The 21,879-nt window shown below is 43.7% G+C and overlaps 1 protein-coding gene across 3 annotated transcripts in view; it reads right to left on the bottom strand.

Moving 5' to 3' along the window:
• epha3 (eph receptor A3) overlaps window positions 1-21,879 on the bottom strand; it is a 251,299-nt gene that overhangs the window by 97,239 nt on the left and 132,181 nt on the right. For all 3 annotated transcript variants that reach the window (XM_078409603.1, XM_078409605.1, XM_078409604.1), the window contains exons 4-5: window positions 19,694-19,849; window positions 10,351-10,686 (exon numbers count right to left, since the gene is read on the bottom strand). In XM_078409603.1, the coding sequence (XP_078265729.1) occupies window positions 10,351-10,686; window positions 19,694-19,849 (492 nt within the window). The remainder of the gene's footprint in view (window positions 1-10,350; window positions 10,687-19,693; window positions 19,850-21,879) is intronic.

The raw sequence follows: 21,879 nt of genomic DNA, 5'->3' as shown, positions 1-21,879 counted from the left end.
CACGGCAACTTGGTTCCAGCAGTGCAACAATCCACCATCTTGCCAACCATTGTCGATCATTGACATTTGTTTTGCATGTTATATAATTCAAAAAGATACCTCAGCTGACCAGAGAGCAATTTCCTTTGCAACGCGTTTTCATTTATATCTGTTCTAATAAGATTTGTTTATTCCTTTCGGAATGCTGTGGGAGCGGGAAAATGTCAAGTTAAATATATTAAAACTGTTGATTCTGATCTTATTTCCTCTGGAATTGGTGAATCTTTAGTGCTGGCCCGTGATTGATTTTTCACTCGTAATCCATCGTGAATCAATGGATCTATTGTGAATCTCTTGTGCCAGGTCCTTCCAGGTAATATCTGGGTGGGAACTAATTGGACCTTTGCCTCTTTAAACACTCCTATAAATCAACTGTGCAGCACCCTGTTCTGATGGACATCTGGGAGTGTTGCAGCTGGCATTTGAAGATATTCAGCCTGATTGGAGAGGAGACCAATGTTCGCACCCATTAATCACCGTGCCTCTCCCCAGGTATGCCCCATTCTACCATGCCATGGCTTTTTATCTATAATCAACCACAAACACAGGTAGTTTGCTTATCAGATTAACGTTCGACGTTACTCCTTTCTAATTGTTCCCATGCCGCCTGCTCCTTTGCCCAGATCTCGCTGATGATCCCAGAAATGTGCTGGTGTTCTTTTAAAAACGTTTACAGTTTATCTGGACGGCACGGTGGCGCAGCGATAGAGTTGCTGCCTTACAAGCACCACAGACTCGGGTTCGATCCTGACTAAGGATGCCGTCTGAATGGAGTTTGTACGTTCTCTCCGTGGGTTTTCACCGAGATCTTCGGTTTCCTCACACACTCCAAAGACACAGGTTTGTAGGTTAATTGGCTTGGTATAAATGTAAATTGTCTCCAGAGTGTGTCGGATAGTGTTAGTGTGCAGGGATCGTTGGTCAGCCCAGCCTCGGTGGGCCGAAGGGCCTGTTTGCGTGCTGTGTCTCTAAACTAAACTAATCTACATCTACAGCTGACCAAGTACCAAACCTCACCAGGGGCTAAGCCGGTAATCTAAGTACCACATCCGCAGTACAAAGGGGATATTTCAGTGCAAGAGCGGTTCCGTTGGTCTTTTTCTCTTGTGGTATTCTGGTCAACACTGAAATGCGATGAGCATCATGGTCATAAAAGCAAAGTGGGCGTCACAGCACCAGAGACCCAGTTTGATCCTGAGCTCGAGCACTGTCTGTGTGGAGTTTGCATGTTCTCCATGTGACCGGGTGGGTTTCCTCCACTTGCTTCGGTTTCCTCCCACATCCGAGGTTGTAGATTAATTGCCTCTGTAAATTGCCCCACAGGTGTGGATGAGAAAGTACGATAACGTTGAACTAGTTTAACGGGGATTCAATGGTCAGCATGGAATTGGAGGGCCAAATGACCTGTTTCCATGCTGTTTCACTAAACTTGACTATATATGGCTGACTGATTGGCATTGGATGGTGAAAAACGGCAGCATTTTTATCAAAGATAGACACAAAAAGCTGGAGTAACTCAGCGGGTCAGGTGGCATCTCTGGAGAAAAGGAATAGGTGACATTTCAGGTCTTTTATCAAGCCTGTCCACATTCTTCCCTGTAATGCTCACCTTACAGGTAAAGTAAGGCACTGAAATAAATGTGATTTTTCAGTTTAGTTTAGTTTAGAGATACGACGTGGAAACAGGCTCTTCGGCCCACCAAGTCCGCACTGACCAGCGATCCCCGCACACTAACACTATCCTACATACACTAGGGATAATTTTTACAATTATACCAAGCCAATTAACCTACAAACCTGTATGCCTTTGGCGTGTGGGAGGACACCAAAGATCTCGGAGAAAGCCCACGCAGGGCATGGGGAGAACGTACAAACTCCGAACAGACAAGCACCCATAGTCAGGGTCGAACCCGGGTCTCTAGCGCTGTAAGGCAGTAGCTCTACCGCAATGCCATGAGCTATTAGCTCATGGAAAAATGATAAATGTGGAAATATTATAACTTATTTGGTAAAATAATCATTTCTATTTTTGAAACATTCATTAAATATTAATTTTGAAGTTCTCCAAAATGTGTAATTCTGTTATTAGTTTAAAGTTCCATTATGGGAGATTTAAGTTCGAGGTTTGCCTAGTAATATGTGTCGTGACGTGTCTCCATTCCCGCTGCGGCCTACCACCGGCCATGCACCTGGGACCACCTGGGGCTCTGGTTCGCAGAGCCCACGGCCCGGACTCACCACCTGAGGCGCTGGCCGCCTTCGGATGCTGCGGGAGCGGCTACGACTCGTCTCCGGAGGCTCCGGCGCGGGCCGCGTGGACGTTGGAAGCCCGCAGCCCCCTGAGTGGGGGCCGACATCGGGACCTCCGGCAGCGGCAGAGGCAGCGTGTTCACCCGCCCCGAATCGCGGGGCTTGGGTCGGCCCGCCGCGGACCTTTCACCGTCCGGCGCGGCCTGGAATAGGCCGCGGACCTTTCACCGTCCGGCGCGGCGCTCCAATGTCAGGAGCCCCGACCGCCCCGACGTGGCAACTTCAACAGCCTGACCGCAGGAGAAGACGGCAGGGAAGAGAAAAGACATTCTGGCCTTCCATCACAGTGAGGAGGGACTGGAGGAGACTCACTGTGATGGATGTTTCTTTTGTTTGGTGTTAGTGTATGATTGTATGTGTTATTGCATTTTTATTGATTATTCTTATTGGTCTTAGTGTTTCAACTGCGGGTAATGTTTCATTTCACTACACATTTATGTGTATGTGACAAATAAACGACTATTGATATTGATGTGCCATCTCAACTAAGGAGCAAGAATGAGCCAAAGAACAAAAAATGGCTGCAAACATTGAAAGCCACAGCCCATGTTTGAAAATGCTGAACTCTTCAGGGAAATCTCTTGTTGAAACAGAACTGCAAATCATTCCACACCATGCACCATGTAATATAAAGTAGACTGAGAATTTAGCAGTTATTGACAGCAAATTATCATGCTAAATTTGCAAAAACAATATCATAATTGATATTGGGGCATTTTGCCTCCTGATTAAGTTAGTGTATCTGCAAAACATGAATCATGGAGACAGTCAAAGTCTGTGCTGATAAATGACAATGGCATTAAATTATACAAACTCTGTATAAAACCATTTCCCATCATTTAAAGTTCTGGAATTTCACTATAAAATGTCCTCAAAATACAACTAAATGGCTTTAAATCTGTCATGCTTGATCTTGCAATTTATTATTTTAGTGGGAGCCAGTTGCTGCCCATACAAAATGGCATAGAACCCAATCCAATTGACATAGGATAGACACAAAATGCTGGAGTAACTCAGCGAGTCAGGCAGCATCTCTGGACAGAAGGAATGGGTGACGTTTCGGGTCGAGGCCCTTCTTCGGCCTCCTGAAGACTCCAGATTCTTCAGACTTCTTCTGTCTAAAGAAGGGTCTCGACCCGAAACGCCACCCATTCCTTCCATCCAGAGATGCTGCCTGTCCCGCTGAGTTGCTCCAGCATTTCGTGTCTGTCTTCGTTTTAAACCAGCATCTGCAGTTCCTTCCTACACCAATTGACAGAGGATTGTTAATGGGCTGAATTATTTTGCCTGTGATATAGGGTTCTTAACAAAGCCACCAGTGCTCATCCATTCCAAACGGACAAACGTCCTGGAATGTCTTGCAAGTGTTGCAAGTCCAGGACAGAGTGACACATTGTCACTGCGCTTCGTGGTGGGACTTTGTATTCATTTCAATGGATGGTCCCAGTTTAACTGTGATTCCTAGCACTATGCTGGGGAATTGTCACTTAGCCCAGGTACAGAATATGAGGAACTACTGATATCAGTGCAGATTTCATGTGTTCTTAAGTCATAGGAGCAGAATTGGGCCAACCCGTATCCCAGGGTACTCGAGGAGGTGGCTCTGGAAATCGTGAACGCATTGGCGATCATTTTCCAAAGTTCAATAGATTCAGGATCAGTTCCTGGGGATTGGAGGGTAGCTAATGTTATCCCACTTTTCAAGAAAGGAGCGAAAGAGAAAATGGGGAATTATAGATCAGTTAGCCTGACATCGGTGGTGGGGAAGATGCTGGAGTCAATTATTACAAAGGTAATAACAGTGCATTTGGATAGCAGTAAAAGGATTGGTCCAAGTCAGCATGCATTTATGAAGGGGAAATCCTGCTTGACTAATCTTCTGGAATTTTTTGAGGATGTGACAAGTAAAATGGATGAAGGAGAGCCAATGGATATAATGTATCTAGACTTTCAGAAAGCATTTGATAAGGTCCCACATGGGAGATTGGTGAGCAAAATTAGAGCACATGGTATTGGGGGTAGGGTATTGACATGGAGAGATAATTAGTTGGCAGACAGGAAGCAAAGAGTAGGAATAAACGGGTCCTTTTCAGAATGGTAGGCAGTGGTGAGTGGAGTGCCGCAAGGCTCGGTGTTGGGGCCACAACTATTTACAATATATATTAATGATTTGGATGATGGAATTAGAAGTAACACAAGCAAGTTTGCAGATGACACAAAGCTGGGTGGCAGTGTGAACTGCGAAGCGGATGTTAGAAGATTGCAGGGTGACTTGGACAGGTTGAGAGAGTGGGCAGATGCACGGCAGATGCAGTATAATGTAGATAAATGTGAGGTTATCCACTTTGGTGGCAAGAATAAGGGGGCAGATTATTATCTCAATGGTGTCAGATTAGGTAAAGGAGAAGTGCAATGAGACCTGGGTGTCCTTGTACACCAGTCACTGAAAGTAGGCATGCAGTTACAGTAGGCAGTTAAGAAAGCTAATGGCATGTTTGCCTTCATAATGAAAGGATTTCAGTACAGGAGTAAAGAGGTCCTTCTGCCGTTGTATAGGGCCCCAGTGAGACCACATCTGGAGTATTGTGTGCAATTTTGGTCTCCTAATTTGAGGAAGGACATCCTTGCTATTGAGGCAGTGCAGCGTAGGTTCACGAGGTTAATCCCTGGGATGGCGGGACTGTCATATGAGGAACGATTGGAAAGACTGGGTTTGTATTCATGGGAGTTTAGAAGGATGAGAGGGGATCTTATAGAGACGTACACAATTATAAAAGGACTGGACAAGCTAGATGCAGGAAAAATGGTCCCAATGTTGGGGAGTCCAGAACCAGGGGCCACAGTCTAAGAATAAAGGGGAGGCCATTTAAAACTGAGGTGAGAAGAAACTTTTTCACCCAGAGAGTTGTGAATTTGTGGAATTCTCTGCCACAAAAGGGAGTGGAGGGCAATTCATTGGATGAATTTAAAAGAGAGTTAGATAGAGCTCTGGGGGCTAGTGGAATCAAGGGATATGGGGAGAAGGCAGGCACAGGTTACTGATTGTGGATGATCAGCCATGATCACAATGAATGGCGGTGTTGACTCAAAGGGCCGAATGGCCTCCTCCTGCACCTATTTTCTATGTTTCTGTTTCGATGTATTCTCCTGCCTTCTCCCATATCCCTTGACACCCTTACTGATCAAGAATCTATCAATCACTTAAAAAATACTCAATGGCTTGACCTCCACAGCCGTCTGTGGCAATTAATTCTACAGATTCACCACCCTCTGACTAAAGAAATTCCTCCTCATCTCCTTTCTAAAGGTACATTCTTTTATTCTGAGGCTGTGGCCTCTGGTCCCAGACTCTCCCACTAGTGGAAACATCCTCTCCACATCCACTCTATCCAGGCCTTGCACTATTCGGTAAGCCTCAATGAGATCCTCCATCGTTTGGTAGTAAATGAAGATGGATATGATTTATTTTTTTTAAAACAAATTTTCTTTTGTTTAACATCTTCAAATGTCTCTCAGTGTAGATCTGGCTTATTACAAAAGTATTTAGAGAATTCTTCAGTGACAGCTGAATGAAGGTTAAGTCATTTGTAACTCTGGGCCGATGAGGTTTCTAAATATAAAGGATTAGATATTGTTGGATGAATTCCACGTCCTGCAGTCACTGCTACCTGCATTCAACACAGCGTCACATTTACCTGGGCCAACTGCAGTGGGATGGTTAAATTGGCTGGCCATACTCTGGACAGGGAGTTGAGGCCTCAGCAACAAGGCACAAAGACCCTGTCCCTGGAAAGTCTATCACAGGTTTCAGCAGAAGGCTTCTGTCAAAGCTATTACTGAATTTAACGAGTTTTTAAATATCTCTGCAAGGCAGTCTGGGCAAGAGAGTGCTTGCACTGAGTACTAATGCAGCTAACTTTATTTGAACGCTGCAAAACAAATAAAAAATACAGAGCCCTTAAATTTCCAATGTTCCTCAATTAGGAAAGATACCAATCATGGGCTTTCAGCCAATATCAACTCCATAAGTTAAACAATTGCTGCTTTTAAGCAAGTCCTTTCCTTCAAGCATTTTAAATGATTAAAAATAATAAACTCATCTGCTCTTTAAATTTGTGCAAACCTATATTTATATTAAACTGATGTACGATTTATGCTTTCGATTGGACTACTTTATACAGTCAATAAACAGAAGTTAGCTAACAAATCCCTGTGAAAATATTTGTTTGCCTTTATCCCATAAGCGAAGGTGACTTTAATAACTGAAAACACAAGTGCTACAAATGATGACACAAGGGATTGCAATGCCCTCCATAGTTTCTCACTTCCAATTATAGTTCTGTGCACCAAAGACAGAAGAGATTTCAAATTCAACTCCTGCTCATGATTCCAGCTGGTCTTAGCTTAGACAATAGCTGCTGGTGCTGCCATTTAGTCTCAACGATTCTGGTCAAAACAAGGGCTATTTTCTTTATAGGGTTATAGACGTGAACCCTGCCATTGTCCCCTAAACATATGCTCCCGTGTGCTAATATTTGAACATAGAACAGTGCAGCACAGAAACAGGCCCTTCGGCCCACAATGTCTGTGCTGATCAGGATGCCAAGACCAACTCTTATCCGCCTGCACATAATCCATAGCCCTCCATTCCCTGCATATCCAACTACTGTGAAGTTGCTTCACATCTCCGAGGCTTGGCGGGCTGGAAAAGTGGCCTCTTGCTTAAGATACTTCAGGGAAGCAGCTGGAGAAGAAATGTCATGTTCAAATCTCACCTTGCCAATTTGGAAATGCAAATTCAGTTATTGACATAAATTGGATCCTTAAAAAAATGCTGGTTCAGTAATGCTCTTATGTCACAAACATATGGTTAAGAAAACTATTTGATGCACTTATAGCCTTCAGTGGAGGAAAATCCGTCATTTTCCTAACCAAGCCCACCTATGACTCCAAATCCACAAGAAGTTAGACTCACCAGCCCCGGAATGGTACTCAATTGTTCAAGGAGGACTTCATTGCTATCTGCTCCAGGGCATTTATAGAATGGTAATAAATGTTCTGGTTGCAAACATGGCCAAATCCCATAAAAACTTATGAATTCCCATTCCCCAGTATAGATTAGCATTAACAGGAGAAAATATTAGAAAAGGTGACAAACGATTAAGCAAGTAGAAAATATCCTTGAAAATCAAAATAAATCCGCAGACGCTGAAAGTTTGAAATAAAATCAGGAAATGCTTCAAGCACTGAGCAGGTCAAGAAGTAGCTATGTAAAGAGAAACAACGTTACCAATTCAGGCTGAAATGTTGACTGTTTCTTGTTCCTCAGGTCCAGAGGACCAGAGGACATAGGTTTAAGGTGAAGGGGAAAATATTTAATGGGAATCTGAGGGGTAATTTTTTCACATAAAGGGTGGTAGGTGTATGGAACAAGCTGCTAGAGGAAGTAGTTGAGGCATGGACTGTCCCAACATTTAAGAAACAGTTAGACAGGTACATGGATAGGGCAGGTGTGGAGGGATATGGACCCAATGCTGGCAGCTGGGACATGTTGGCCGATGTAGGCAAGCTGGGCCAAAGGGCCCGGTTCCACACTGTATCACTCTACGACTCGAGCTGCTGTCTGACCTGCTGACTGTTTGGCAGATTTTCTGTTTTATTGTAGTATATGTTCTTCACTAAGGAAGTGTTTCTGACAAATGTTTGCATACAATTAGGGTTTGTTTCTTTCTTTTCAACCAGAAGGCAAGGCAAGTATTGCTAAGCCATTGTAAAGTAATGACTGTGTAATGGACAAAAGAAACAAAGTGCTGGAGTAACTCAGTGGGTTAGGCAGCATCTCTGGAGAACATGGATAAGTAACGTGACACGGTCAGGTTGACAAAGGGTGCCAACCCGAAATGTCACCCATCTGTGGTGTTTTCTGGAGATGCTGCATTATCCAGCACTTTGTGTCTTTTTTTTTTAAACCAGCCTGTGTAGTTCCTGGTATCTAAACAATGCAGCAGGGTTTGTTTGACATTAGTATCATTATGTTTCAGTGTGTCTCATTCTTATCCACTTTTGAATTCAATAAATGGCATTAATAATGGAGGGCTGGGTTCAGTTTGTTCCTGAGACTAACTAGCACACTGGGCTTAGTGTGAATGCAAATATGGTTACAAATCACTGTAAGATTCCAGCATTTTCTATTCTTATTTCAAACTTTTAGCATCTGTAGATTTAGTCTTTAATTGGAGGGTGGTGAATCTGTGGAATTCTTTGCCCCAGAAGGCTGTGGAGGGCAAGTCAGTTGATATTTTTAAGGCAGAGATAGATAGATTCTTGATTAGTACAGGTGTCAGAGGTTATGGGGAGAAGGCAGGAGAATGGGGTTGGGAGGGAGAGATAAATCAGCCATGATTGAATGGCGGAGTAGACTTGACGGGCCGAATGGCCTAATTCTACTCCTATTCCTTATGACCTTATCATTCCAGAACAACTATTTTATACCTGCGCTATCCTGCTAGTCTTGCAGAAAGGTCAATTGCCACAGCTTCACAAAAGATAGGAAAAATGTAACTCATTTTATTCAAACATACTTACACCATCCGTATAAAATGCAGTGTACAGTATGAAAAGGTTTAACTAGAGGGAGCCTGAATGGTCACCGTGATAACTGTGAAGACCACTCACTAAATCCAGGTGGAATGTGAGTTCAATGTTCCAGTCAGCGTGAGGAAAGGAAGAGGTCATGGGTAGAGCTGCTGATTGAATGAATGCACAAAACAGCCGTCTGGCACCATCATTGCCCTCCAATTGAACATTGGGTTGAATCCAGAGAGCAACCTGGCACTATATTTATTCTTTTCAAATAGTTCATCAAAGCAGATTGGTATCAACAGGCTTGCCGTCCCTCTGATTAAAGTATCTGCGCCCAGCTAAATAAATGTACGCACCTTAATATCATCATGTTCTTCTGCATATGTTCATGCAGAAGGAATCAATAAGATTCTATCAATAAGATTGTGCTACATTTTGTAGGGTGGGATGGACATGACTATTAATATTATAACAGACACATTATATTAGTTGGATATAGCTCTTCGGGCCATGATCATATTGAATGGTGGTGCTGGCTCGAAGGGCCGAATGGCCTACTTCTGCACCTATTTTTTATGTTTCTATGTTTCTATTATGGGTTTCTCTGCATCAACTACTTAGTCAATGGCCTATAAAATCATTAATATCCAATGTTTCAAGAAATATATTGCAATTTTACCCAAAATCCACAAATCTAAAGGTTATCAGAACTATAGAGCAGAACATAAAGGCCTTTGGTCATTGTATCATGTTAGCTCTCTGAATGAGCTACCAATTAATATTTTAATCTCTTGATCTTTTTACATGACCTTGAAAATATTTCTCTTCGATTAAAATATTCCAGCCCTTTTGAAAGTTACCATTGAACCTACATTCATCCTCCATTTCTGAAGTGCATACAAGATCGCAGCATCTTACTGGGTAAAAGTACCTACCTACCAGATAATGAAAAGCCTAAATAGAGTTGATGTGCTGAGGATGTTACTGGTAATGGGAGAGTCTAGAACCAGAGGGCACAGCCTCAGAATAAAAGGACCTACCTTCACAATGCAGATGAGGAGGAATTTCCAGCCAGAGGTGAATCTGTGGAAATCATTGCCTCAGATGGCTTTGGAGGCCATTATTGGGTATTGTTAAAGGAGAAATTGATGGATTCCCCACTAGTAAGGGTGTCAAAGGTTATGGGGAGGAGGCAGGCGAATCAGGTTGAGAGGGCAAAGTAGATCAGCCATGATTGAATGGCAGAGTCGACTCGTTGGACTGAACGGCCTGATTCCGCCCCTATGTCTTATGGTTTAAAAATAAATCTCTTCATCTCTCCCGCATTTCTAACACACATGCCAACGGAAGCAGATTATTTCCTGGAATCTTTTTGTCCCTTTGATGATTTTACTTTGCTGAATTAAAGTGTGAACTCACCGGCCTGATTGGTGGTGATGGAGACGGCGGCAAGCTGTCGGGGCGCCGAGCTCAGCGCGGACACCCCATTCACCGCCTCGATCTCGAAGGTGTAGTTGGTGTGTGCCAGCAGGTCGACCACCGTCACGGTGGTGTTGGCCAGGCCCTTCTGCCGTGGCAGGAAGTGGACGTTGCCCAGGCACGGCTCGCACTGCCTGGGGCCGACGGCACACTTCTTGCAGTAGACGCTGAAGGTCACGTCCTTGCGGCCTCCCGCATCGATCGGCCAGCTCCAGTCCAAGATCACCGAGGTCTCATTGATGTTGGAAAACACGTTCCTTGGATTGGACGGAGGCCCTGGGACCACGAGCAACAATGAAAAGATAACAAGCAGAAGAAATGTTAACTGCCGCTCCCCTACAACAAGGCAAAATCATTAGCTCACGATAATGTCTGAAAAAGGGTCTCGACCCGAAACGTCACCTAGTCCTTTTATCCGGAGATGCTGCATGACCCGCTAAGTTACTCCAGTTTTTTGTGTCTATCTTCGGTTTAAACCAGCATCTGCAGTTCCTTTCAACACAGTTTATGATAAACATCTGGACAAGGTGCTGGAGTAATTCAGCGGGTCAGGCAGTATCTCTAGAGTACATGGATAGGTGACATTCTTCTGATCCACGTTCTCCAGAGATGCTGCCTGACCCGCTGTGTTACTCCAGTATCTTGGGTGGGTTTTTTTAGTGCACCGGCATCTGCAGATCCTTGTGTGTACAACAAAACTCTTGCAGTCTCAGCTATGGATGGGAGGGGAGGGAGGAGAGGTGGTGAGAGATCGGAGTATGCTGGGTAGATGCTTCAGCCAGCAATAATATTTTAATTAAATCTGGCTTAATTCTGGCTTACCATAATTTCAGCTTAATCCTTTGTGCTCTTAGACCTTGCTGAATAAATGTAACTGATGTCTGACTTTATTAACAGAAGAAAATAAAACACCACGAGAGGGATTCATATTCTTACACTTCATTTTAATGTGAAATGAACTATTAATCCTTCTCCAATGAGTTGTTAAGTATAAGACACTCAGTGGATTACCGATTAACCCTTGGAATTATATAGGCATATAGGCACTTTATTGAATTTCCTTTTATCTAATATTCCAGATCTCTCTTATATTTATACGGCTTGATAATAAACCATTATCCAATGAAGCCAGTGGGCTTAGTTTACATTGACTTTTGGCTGGTTGAGAGTGGGCCCAGTTCTCTTCGAAGCATGGTACAAAGCTCTTTCATTTTGACTGCCCCTTAGTTCCATTAAACCAGTTCCCTCAGTTCCATTAAACTCTGCCAGCTCAACAGTACCATACAAATTTTTAAAAAAAATTTCACCTATATTTAGCGTTGAATTCAACCCAACAATAAGTAGGCAGGTTGACTTGTAATGAATGTCAGTGTTTAAGCGTTTGATGCATTCCACAGAGTGTTACTGAGATACCTTTTCACAGTCTGTGTATCTAAGTTGTTGAAACCATATTGTGTAATATTAGAAGTGAATGTTTTAACACATTGCATGAAATCCCTCCGTCTGCTAGTTTACTTACCTCAGAAAGTAGCAGGGAATGTCAATATAAATTAATTCAAATGAATATTATGATAATAGAAAGTCAGAAAAAATATATAAAGTCAGATTATAAGTAAAAGCAGTAACTTGAACTCTGTACGTGAATGCATTGTGGAATTCCATCTCAGCAAAAACAGTAACATTGGCTAAGTTTCATATCTGTAAATTTTAAACTAAGTTTGTCCACTTCGGAACTTGCTGCTTGCAGGGCAGCAGAATGATCACTACCCAAAGCACCGTCACAACTCTCTTGCCAACAGTTGTTAACCTGTTCACTGCCAAGTTTTTTGTGCACTCTTGGCCATGACCCGAGCAGACTCGGGGGTGGCAATGAACAGGTTAACCTGCTTCATGATGACACTTTTCTCTAATGTTCTTCTTCCAGCTCAGATTTCCATTCAAGTCACCCTGAAAACACAGTTCAAACAGTCATCAGTCCTCGCATGCTGACACTGTTTGGTGGTGTTCCAATGTTCAATTACAGCTGTTTTCCTGGTCTCCCTATTAATAGATTACAAATCCATTAATGTTCAATGCAACAAAAAAATGTAATGTTTGATAACCTGTAACTGACCTAATAAATAATGCAAGATCGGCAGATTCCCTCAAATCTATCGCCAATGTGAGGAGCAACAAGACTAAAGCATTTAGTATTGTTTCGGATTTAGTTTAGATCCAGACACAGCGAGGAAACAGGCCCTTCGGCCCACCGAGTCCACGCCGACCAGCGATCTCCACACTATCCTACACACGCAAGGATCATTTACAATTTTACCGAAGCTAATCAGCCTACAAACCTATACGTCTTTGGAGTGTGGGAGGAATCCGAAGCACCCGGAGAAAACCCCATACAGGTCACAGGGAGAACAAAAAGCTCCGTACTGACAACACCCATAGTCAGGATCGAACCTGGGTCTCTGGCTCTGTAAGGCAGCCTCTCTACTGCTGCGCCACCGTGCCGCCCAAAATTATTTCAGTTCTTTTTAGAAATCAGCATTTTCACTTCCTAAACTTCTTAACATGTTCTTATATTCCCTGACAATATTGAAGGAGCAATTCAGCCAATCAAATCGATGCTCTCAAGGCAATGTCATCAAACCTATTTCCCCATCTATTTTCCTGTAAGCTACTCTTTCTCATGTGACAAGCAACTCTGGCCTGATATGTCTAACTTCCACTCATGGCAGAGGCAATAACCACTACCTTGTACGTACGTCTACAACATTGTCGTACGTCTAGATTGTAGGGGGACTACGGCAGCAGAGGAAATGTGTAGGAAGGAACTGCAGCTGCTGGTTTACACCAAAGATAGACACAAAATGCTGGAGTAACTCCAACCTTGGCAGCAGGTCAGGTGATGCTATGGTGCCACCATTTGTTTAGGAATTATTTTAATCCATCGCTTATAATCAGAAGGTTATAATCATTGCATCTGAATCCACCTCAGTTACAACCAGAATCCCCTGGACCAGATGACGTATTTAGTCATGTAGACTCAAGGAACTGCATGTGCTGGTTTACAAAACAAAAAAACATAAAGTGCTGGAGTAACTCTGTGGGTCAGGAAGCACCTCTGCAATTGCCTGGACTCTGCTGGCCAAGGGATTGGTCCAGTGGTGCAGCGGTAGAGTTGCTGCCTTACAGTGCCAGAGACCCGGGTTCGATCCTCACTATGGGTGCTGTCTGTACGTAGTTTGTACGTTCTCCCCATAACCTGCGTGGGTTTTCTCCGAGATCTTCGTTTTCATCTCACACTCCAAAGACGTACAGGTTTGTACGCTAATTGGTATAAATGTAAATTGTCCCCCCTGTGTAGGATAGCACTAATGTGTGGGGTTCACTGGTCAGTGCGGACTCAGTGGGCTGAAGGGCCCGTTTCCACGCTGTATCTCTGAACTAAACCAAACTACACATTGTTCCAAAGATGCTGCCTGACCTGCTGAGTTACACTTGCACCTTGTGTGTTTTTTTGATGTGTTGGTTCAGCCTCATTCAAACTATTGTAATCACAGCACGGTGGCTAGGCGATAAATCACCTTCTCGACAACAGGACAAACAGTAATTAATACAATGTAAAATATGGCATGGGCTAAATATAACAAGATGTGAACTAATAGGTAATAAAGTCATGTGTTTGGGTTTAAGTGCGTGATAACAGATAGAATTAAGTGTACAGTCTGCTTCAAAACCACAACACTTTGAGGAATTTAATTTACATCCTAATCCCGTGGAACCAGCAGGGTTCAATTAATGAGACATCTGTCATGTTGCAGTTGTCTTTGGTCATGACCTTTTGTTACACTAACCAATTCATTAAGACAGTTTGATGGGTTTATTGGTGTATCACTGCCTTGGAACATACTCCAACATGTTTTTCTTCAGATGGTTGATTTCCCTGCCCATGTTGTTGACTCCTCGGGCTGGAAGCTTCTGAACACTTCCCACCATTGATGCCGACAGAAACAGGACCTTGTCCGAGATCCCACGTGTTGTTAAAGAAACAATATTTGTGATAACGTCGCAAAGGATTCTGACTGTGATCAGATTGTGATTTGCCCATTTTCTTCATAAAATGGAAAATTATAGGAAGCAATATAGTAATATAAAATTCATGAATATAGTCCTAGTGTACAAAAGCAGGGAGGTTACATTGCACTAATGCAAAATGTCAATTAAGTAATAACTGGGGTGTTATATAGATGCAAGGAAAAACACAAAGTGCTGGGGTAACTCAATGGGTCAGGCAGCATTTCTGGAGGACATGGATAGATGGCGTTTCAAGTTGGGACCCTTCTTTAGACAGACCCTATATTTTTTCATAATTTCATAAGTTCACCGAACAGAATTAGGCCATTTGGCCCATCAAGACTCCTACATTCAATCATGGCTGATCTATCTTTCCCTCTCAGCCCCATTCTCCTGCCTTCTCCCCATAACCTCTGACACCCGTTTTCCTTCCTCGTTTCATAGCACAGGATTTGTTTATTGGTGACCAAAATCTGTGTATTTAATAAAGACAAAACTACTGATTCCACTGCTGAACAAAATATCAGCAGGGACACATTACCTTAGGATTCAGAATTTATCCTAAGGATTTGAGCGCTCGTTGGTGGGAGAGTCTGTTGTGCGAGTGAATACAGCTATAAAGAATGGAGTGTGAAAATTATGTCTCAGTGGCTGTATCAATCTTTCCAAAATCAAGTGTAAATTCTTCTCAGGCAGTCCCTCGGTGCCAAAGAGATTTGCTTCCGCTTCAGTTCTGTGGATTTGAGGTGATGAATGATTCCTATAATTGGACTTGCAGTCCCGGCTACAGGCGAGAGTTAGGCCTTGATGTGGAAGATGGGAGAATCGTTTGCAGCAATGTGATCTCCTCCCACTGACTGCGTGTGACCTCCACGTGTTCCTGTCAGTGGACAGTCCACGTACAGTGTCTTCCTGGATGCTAATCCAACTGCAAAGCCACCAGACTAAGTCCAGTTCCAAGCTTCATTCTCCACACGAACCGATCCCACAAACCACGCATACCTTGTCAAGCAACAAACTCAATCGCTCAGACCCAAATGTGATGCTGAAAATAATATATTATATCATAGCCAATTAGCCTACAAACCTGAACATCTTTGGAGCGTGGGAGAAAACTAAAGTACAAGGAGAAAACCTCCGAAGAAGGGCCTTGACCCGAAACGTCACCCATTCCTTCTATCCAGAGATGCTGCCTGTCCCGCTGAGTCACTCCAGCACTTTGTGTCTATTTTTCGTGTAAACCAACATCTGCAGTTCCTTCCTACAGAATACCCACACATTCACAGTTTTGGGGTGGCGCAGTGGTGCAGCATTAGAGTTGCTGCCTTACAGCGCTAGAGACATGGGGTCAATTCTGACTACGGGGTGCTGTCTGTACGGAGTCTGCATGTTTTCTCTGTGACCACATGGGTTATCTCAGAGCGCTCCGGTTTCCTCCCACACTCCATAGAAGGACAGGTTTGTAGGTTAATTGGCTTTGGTAAAATTGTACATTGTCCCTAGTGTGTGGGATAGTGCTAATGTATGGGGTGATCGCTGGTCGACACGGACTCGGTGGACCGAAGGCCCTTTTCCATGTTGCATCTGAAAAGTCTAAAAGATTGCTCCCTTATATTGTAAGTATTGGATCAGCAACAACAGTTGATGTGCAGGCTCAATGGGGTGGGTCTGGAAAGTGTGGGAAATGAGGGGGTATGGGGGGGGGGGGGGGGGACATATGAGAAGGAGGCTTTCCATTTCAATGGCCACTTTCCTTGAACCATCTGTTGGTAATCATGAGCTATCATGCAACGTGCTGCAGATCATTGGAGTAGTGAACAGCCAAGGGCTAGGACATATGGCGACCTATTCAAGATGGATTCATCCAGAGCAAGCCGTTGGTGAGGACCTTCATGCATCCATGTGAACGTCTTACACGACCCTGGGCCATTCACTCTAAGGATGAGGGGAGTAATGCAAGTCCTGCATAATCATAAAGAATAAGAGTATAAATTAGGCCATTTGGCCCATCAAGTCTACACCACATTCAATCACGGCTGATCTATCTCTCTTTCCTAACCCCATTCTCCTGCCTACTCTCCATAACCTCTGACACCTGTACTAATCAAGAATCCATCTATCACTGCCTTAAAAATATCCACTGACTTGGCCTCCACAGCCTTACGTGGCAAAGAGTTCCACAGATTCACCACCCTCTGACGAAAGAAATGTCTCTTCATCTCCTTCCTAAAAGAACTTCCTGCGTGCAGACCCCTCCACTCTCTGCAAGAGTGCAGAGCACGGCCGGTGTGTCTGGCGCACATCCTCCAGCTGTTTACGGAGCACCCCGTCATCTCACACCCCCTCAAGAGAAGCTTCTCAACTCCAGCTGAGGAAAGCCTGAAGGATCCTGTGCTGATCTGATGCAGACATTCCAGAAGTGTCCTTGCCTCCACCTTGGCTTCTACTCGCTTGCAAAGTGCGAGCACCATATGAAGATCTCTTTACATCTGGAATCACAGCTCGGACAGCACAGGGAGGGCACACCTCTCCATGAAAAAATGATACTGCTGAAGTAGATGGATTTTTAATTTTGTTCCTGCATCTGGCACTTTTCTTTCTCAATTGCAGATTCAACTTAGTTCCTCGGTTAAATTTATATCCGACTTGAATTTGTAGGATTTGAACGACTGAGGAAGACCCATCATTCAGGCTTGACTAACATAACCACAACCTACCATTCTGTCTTTGTGCAGCTAACTTCAGGCACACTTTTAGTTTAGTTTAGAGTTCAGCGAGACAGCATGGAAACAGGCCTTTCGGCCCACCGAGTCCAACCCTAAGCATAGATCACCGTTCACACTAGCTCTATGTTATCCCATTCCCTGCAACTAGGGGGGACATTTTACAGAGGCCAATTATCGTATAAAGCTGCACGTCTTTCGGATGTGAGAAGAAACCGGAGCACCCGGAAGAAACCAACTTGATCACACAGGGAGAATGTGCAAACTCCACACAGACAGCACCCGAGGTCAGGATCGAACTCGGGTCTCTGGCACTGTGAGGCAGCAGCTCTACCAGCTGCGCCACTGTGCCAAGAGAAACACTTTCTTGGTGTTGATTGAAGTTTTCTCTGACTTGTGCTCAAGAAATACGATCTGCCGCATGCCCTTGAAATCCCCTGAATGATATCACTGGAGTGGGGGACTTCTTTTGATGTTTTTTTTCTGCCCTTTTTACACTCTCCTTTCAGACTGCAGGCAATACCAGAGTCCATTAAAAGTAATGCTTATGGAGAGCTTTTAAATGGCCAAGCTGAAAAATTGGGCTGTGTACGTAATCATCACGCCCACTTGACCTAATTAGGCAGGAATCCCCAAACTACGATGCTAAATGAGTGATTTGTTTATATAGTCATAGAGTCAAACAGCGTGGAAACAGGCCCTTTGGGCCAACTTGCCCACACCGACCAACATGTCCCATCTACACTAGTCCCACCGGCCTGCATTTGGCACATATCCCATTAAACCTGTCTTATCCATGTACCTGTCTAATTGTTTCTTAAATGTTGCGATGGTCCCTTCCTCAACGACATCCTCTGGCATCCCGTTCCATACATTCACCACCCTTTGTGTGAAAAAGTTACGCCTCAGATTCCTATTAAATCTTTTTCCCTTCACCTTAAACCTATGTCTTCTGTTTCTCGATTCCATATATTCTTTTACTGAGAAAAACACGTTTAGGCTCATCCTTCCCAGGTTTTGGGAAGCTAGCTAGTTTCCAGCTATGGAGTAAAACAAAAGGGCGGCCTGGTGGCGTAGCGGTAGAGTTGCTGCCTTACAGCGTCGGAGTCCCGGGTTTAATCCTGACTACGGGTGCTGTCTGTACGGAGTTTGTACGTTCTCCCCGTGACCTGCGTGTAATTTCTCTGGGATCTCCGGTTTCCTCCCACACTCCAAAGATGTACAGGTTAGTAGGTTAATTGGCTTGGTATAAATGTAAATTGTCCCTAGTGTGTGTAGGATAGTGTCAGTGTATGAGGATCGCTGGTCATAGCATCATAAGTGATAGGAGCAGAATTCGGCCATTCGGCCCACCAAGTCTACTCCGCCATTCAATCATGGCTGATCTATTTCCCTCCTAACCCCATTCTCCTGCCTTCTCCCCATAACCTCGGACACCCATACTAATTAAGAATCTATCTATCTCTGCCTTAAATATATCCACTGACTTGGCCTCCACAGCCTTCTGTGGCAAAGAATTCCACAGATGCACCACAGTCGGTGTGGACCCGGTGAGCCAAATGACCCTGGTTCCGCTCTGTATCTCTAAACTAAACCAAAAAAATAAATGATACATAGTGCAAAAAAGTTGATTACTCTTAAAGTATATTTATTCACAAAATGCTGGAGTAACTCAGCAGGTCATACATACTCATATATACTTATATATACTTATATATACTTATATATACTTAAAGTATATGTGTGATAGCAGACACCGTAAAACCATGGAGAATAGACAGTATAACATGCCTGGTCAGAATGTGAAACTGTATTTTTCACCAGAAAAATTCAGATACTGCTCTGCTCAATAGAGTCTGATAAAACCAAGGGGAATTTGACAGGCCGGTGTGTGATGAACTATTTCACCGATAATGAGTCCGTGACAGGGGTCTTCAATCATTCTGAGGTGTAAGGTTAGAAATGTTGGAGGAAGGTTAATTTGTGTGTGGAATTGCTGAGGCAGAGATCAATGCAACTTTTAAGGGAAAATGAGATGTAGAACACATAACACAATAGAGGAGAATATCAAAATAAGTATTTTTTTAAGTATCCACAAAGGTTCTAGTCACCAAAGATTTATGTGCAAAGTTGCCCTGCAGAACGGAAAGATCCAGAACACCATAATAAGCTTGTTGAGACTAATGATCAAAATCCTGCTGAAACCATCCCTCATCTGGGAAACACAACGTTGGTATTGATTTCAGCATCATTGTAAAGCTGTGATTTTTCTGAAACTGATCACTTTTCCATGTATTTATTCACAAAATGCTGGAGTAACTCAGCAGGTCAGGCAGCATCTCAGGAGAGAAGGAATGGGTGACGTTTCGGGTCGAGACCCTTAAATACCTTCGATTTGTACCAGCATCTGCAGTTATTTTCCTACTTTTCCATGTATAGTCACAGGCAAGGTAACAAAGAAACAGGGAGCAAGGTACTGAGAGAGAGGTACTCACTGGTGCAAGCCATGGAGATGGGATCCTTGTCTGCCCTGAAGTAGCTCCTGTCACAGCTGCAGTGCACGGAGCCTGTTTCTTGAGCGTGGCTGTGAGGAGGGCACTTGGCACATTTAACATTCCCAGCAAAAGCTTTGTAGAAGCCAGGTTTGCAGGCTGATGGGAACAGAAAAATAACTTCAGTTTAATAATGCACATTGAGCATTAAGTTTAGTTTATTGTCATGTGTACCGAGGTACAGTGAAAAGCTTTTGTTGCGTGCTAACCAGTCAGCGGAAAGACAATACATGATTACAATGTACACATACATGATAAAGGGAATAACGTGAATAATGTACAGTGCAAGATAAAGTCCAGTATAATCCGATCAAAGATAGTCCAAGGGTCTCCAATGAGGTAGATAGTAGCTGAGGACTGCTCTCTAGTTGTTGGTAGGATGGTTCATGTAAACCCTGCATTAAAATATAGCTCGCCTAGAACCAACTAAACAACTAAACTGAATGTAGACACAAAATGCTGGAGTAACTCAGCGGGTCAGGCAGCATCTCGGGAGATAAGGAATGGGTGACGTTTTGGGTCGAGACCCTTCTTCAGACTGAAAGGAGCAACATGATGACAAACCTGTGGCCTTATCATCATCATCATCATCATATATATACAGCCGGAAACAGGCCTTTTCGGCCCTCCAAGTCCGTGCCGCCCAGTGATCCCCGTACATTAACACTATCCTACACCCACTAGGGACAATTTTTACATTTACCCAGCCAATTAACCTACATACCTGTACGTCTTTGGATTGTGAAATGATTTGCAAAGTGTGGTAACTGAGATGGTCCATATCCTATTGACCTTACAGACACAGAGCAATGTGCTCGAGTTGGAATTCATCCTTGCCTGCTTGTTCCTAACTTGAGATGTAGGAGTGGTTGGCACTTACATTTTGCTACCAAAAATTCAGTTTAGTTTCGAGATATACGGCGGGAAACCAGGCCCTTCGGCCCACCATAGTCCATGCCGACCAGCGATCCCCGTACACTATCACGATCCTACACACACTAGGGACAATTTACAATGTTACCAAGCCAATTAACGTTCAAATCTGTTTGTCTTTGGAGTGTGGGAGGAAACCGGAGCACCCGGAGAAAATCCACGCAGGTCACGGGGAGAAGGTACAAATTCTGTATAGACAGCACCCGTAGTCAAGATCAAACCCGGGTCTCTGGCGCTGTAAGGCAGCAACCCTACCGCTGCGCCATGGTGCCACCCCATTCTAGTGGAGTTAAGAGAAGCAAGTTTTACAGAGCACGGCATGCAGCCTTCAACACACTACATGATTCACTGGTGATTTGCTCTCCAAGCTATATTTTGCCCATTATTTATTTTGAATGTCACGATAATGGAGCTTCTGGTAAAACAAGTGCATCTACATTAGCATTTCGAGAAAACAAAGGTTTTAAAAGTAAAGCTCCATCAAAGACGTTCTGAAATATCCATGGAGATTTCCTTGTTTACTGTTCTGTGTTGCTGAGAGGGGATCTGTCAGTCACCCACTGAAGTGATGGAAGAGACTGAGAGATCCCTTGAGGAACTGAAAGGTTAGGGCTAATTAGTTCTGGTGCATTGGGTATTGTTTTGTGGGATGGGACATGGTGGGATTGGGGAGGTGGAGGGGGGGGGGGGGGGGGGCAGATAGTTACTAATGTTTTCATACTTTGACGACTGGTTTGTGTTGAAAAATAATGCCACAACCCAAAAACAAAATCCTGAATAAGTGAAAACCCACCTTAGGCTGCCTAAAATCAAACCTTAAAATGACAGAAGAAACAGAAAATGTATTACAATAAAAGCCATTTGACCTGCCATATATGAGCCACACATCCCACTTTTCCAACACTAGATATGTGGCCTTGCAGGTCACAACTCTTGAAGTACAAATAAGTTTATAAGTTCCTAAGTCATAAGTGCGGAATTAGACTATTTGTCCCATCGAATCTGCTCTGCCATTCTATCGTGGTTGATCTATGTTTCCCTCTCAACTCCATTCTCCTGCCTTCTCCCCATAATCTTTGACACCCTTACCAATCTAGAATTACATCCAAATACAGATTAAATGTGCAAGGGTATCCTCCTTTCCAAGAAATAACCTCCAAACATTTCCTGCCCTCTGAATGAAAATGAAAACAATC

This window comes from Rhinoraja longicauda, chromosome 12 (genome assembly GCF_053455715.1).
Source record: "Rhinoraja longicauda isolate Sanriku21f chromosome 12, sRhiLon1.1, whole genome shotgun sequence".
NCBI classification, from domain to species: Eukaryota; Metazoa; Chordata; class Chondrichthyes; order Rajiformes; family Arhynchobatidae; genus Rhinoraja; species Rhinoraja longicauda.
The sequence above is the reverse complement of the archived record's forward strand: the minus strand, read 5'-3'. Positions and strand labels throughout refer to the sequence as shown.